The sequence below is a fragment of the Arvicola amphibius genome, chromosome 8 (assembly GCF_903992535.2).
Source record: "Arvicola amphibius chromosome 8, mArvAmp1.2, whole genome shotgun sequence".
In the NCBI taxonomy this organism is placed as follows: Eukaryota; Metazoa; Chordata; class Mammalia; order Rodentia; family Cricetidae; genus Arvicola; species Arvicola amphibius.
This window is the reverse complement of record NC_052054.1, coordinates 17,997,728-17,999,940: the sequence shown is the minus strand read 5'-3', so window position 1 is coordinate 17,999,940 and position 2,213 is coordinate 17,997,728. Positions and strand designations below refer to the sequence as shown.

General features: G+C 42.8%; 1 protein-coding gene across 1 annotated transcript; it reads right to left on the bottom strand.

Annotated features, from left to right (window-relative positions):
* Positions 1 to 244: 244 nt before the first annotated feature.
* Positions 245 to 819, bottom strand: LOC119821514 (28S ribosomal protein S14, mitochondrial-like). The gene has a single exon (XM_038340582.1). It carries the CDS (start codon positions 804 to 806, stop codon positions 420 to 422), a length of 387 nt encoding a protein of 128 aa, XP_038196510.1. The 5' UTR covers positions 807 to 819; the 3' UTR covers positions 245 to 419.
* Between the last annotated feature and the right edge of the window lie 1,394 nt (positions 820 to 2,213).

The window sequence follows — 2,213 nt, the reverse complement described above, 5'->3', positions numbered from 1 at the left end:
AAGGACCAAGCTGAAGTCTCTGTAGCAGAACCAAGGTCTCCGTCTGCTTTTCTCCCACGCTTTCAATGTCTCCTGGGTTTTGTTTGTTTGTTTTGTTTTTTAAGTACCAATATGCAAAATGTAGCAAGATCTTTTGAACATAATTTCTTTCTTTTTTTGCGCAGAAAATATTTTTATTCCAGTCTTATGCCTTGTATGGGAGTAATATGCCTATTACTCCCATATTAAGTCAAGAGGAAAGATGTTTCAATGACAGAAATCATACTTCTTCATTTAAAAATCTAAAAGTAATTTAACTGCAGACAGTATCAGGTAGGTTAAACATATCAGACCCTATAAAAACTAGGGTTTAGTCTATTAGTAAAGTCTCTTTTGCCAGGATTGGCTTCCTGGGCAGCTGAGTAGGTTCTGAAACTGATTTACCATATTGCTCGCTGAACTCCAGAAAGTAGCCCATGCTCAGCTAAGTGGCGGAAGACAATGCGACTAAGTCTCCAGCGACGCTTTACACCACGTGGACGAGACGTCATAACACACCGATTTCTGATTCTCACAGGACAGCTATCCCGTGGAAGGGCAGCAATCTCTTCACTAGCTATTTCCTGAAGGTCTTTAGGCAAAATGGTGTTCTTTCTGAGCGAATTGATCCGAAGCCTCTCATCTGCATATTCATAAGCCATTTTCCGTCTCTTCGCATCACGCACCATTTTCCAATCTACATAGTAACTTCGAACTTGACTTGACACTGATGGAGGAATCACCTGCCGGAAAGTCCGCAGCAGCGAGCCCAGCACGGACGCAGCCATGTTGCCTGACTCAGCAGCCCTGAACATAATTTCTTAAACAACTGTTTGGTGTGTTATATCTTACTATTCTGCTGCTTTCATCCTTTGAGTCTTGAGCCTGTAATGGATCAGAGGAACATCAGCACGGAACTGCAGACGCTGGAACAGGACATGTCAGCAGAGACTGACAATTCAGCGTGAGTGGAAGGGACAGAGACCAAACTCGGCTCCTAGAGGAAGCTGGCCACGTGTGAGTGGTCGTTTTCTCTTCTACAAAAAAGTATTTTTCAAAGTCTCTGTTGAGGTAGGTTTACAGATTAGAAACCATATGTGAAATGCGATCAGAAGAAGGGAAATGATAGCTTTGCAGCTGGCTGTCTCACCAGACACAAAGGTTATTAATGAGTAGTTAGGTTAACCTGAGATTTCAAGCACTGGAACACAGTGCTCCGAGGCCTGTTCTGATTTAGACTGCGTATCATTGCTATATGTGGAGACATAGATGCCATGCTTATAAAAATACAGAGGATGCACTTGTGCAAAACACTTCATTCTTGATGGGCTTGATGGGACTGGGAATTTGGTTCAGTGGTACAGTGTTTGCTTAGCCTGTAACAGAGTCCTGAGTTTAATACCTATTAACCTATGCATACTCAAACATAAACACACATATGCACAAACATGCATGCATGTACTCACATACACAAATAAACACACATACACAAAGATGGTATCAGGATGTGATAGTGAGCTTAAGATGTTCAAGCCTTAAACCAAGATAAATCATCTCCAAATAAAAAAAAAAAAAGAAGGCTGCCTGGGGTGTCTATTTAAAGGTCACGTGTTCATGCTTGTTTTGCAATTGTCTAGACTCATGAGGTAGAGTCCTGTTTAAAGGAGAGAGGCTAAAAAGAGCAGAGGAAAATGAGCACCAGACACCCAAGGCCAGCAGACGTGCACCCTGGGGTCCTATTCCCACTGTACTCTCCAGACTGTCTGAGGAGCACCTTGAAAAGCCAGAGGCTGGGAATGTGGAGGGGAGAGCTGTGTTAAAGCACTGTCACCGAGCAGTGTTTTCACTTGGGTCTCCATATCCAGAGGACAGAGATAAGATCACTGGGAAGAAAATAATGGAAGGATAATTTTAGTTCCATACAGGGGAAAAAAGAGATTTAAGTTGTCCAATCAAAGTCCAGGTGTGAATGCACTCTCCCTCAGAGAAAGATGCTGAATGCAAATCTTTGCCGATGGACATCTAACTAAGTAGACATCTGGATTATATGACCACCGAGATAGCCACGACCTGCTATAGCAGATTCCAGATGATATGGCAAGTATCCATTGTGCAGTCTAGACAGCTATATTGGGTCTGGCTCCTGCAATTACCAAGACCCAAGGAAATCTGAACCTAGCAACCAAGTGACACAT

Bases quoted from the DNA above. Each gene is read 5' to 3' on its own strand.
- LOC119821514 (XM_038340582.1), bottom strand. From the start codon at position 806: ATGGCTGCGTCCGTGCTGGGCTCGCTGCTGCGGACTTTCCGGCAGGTG.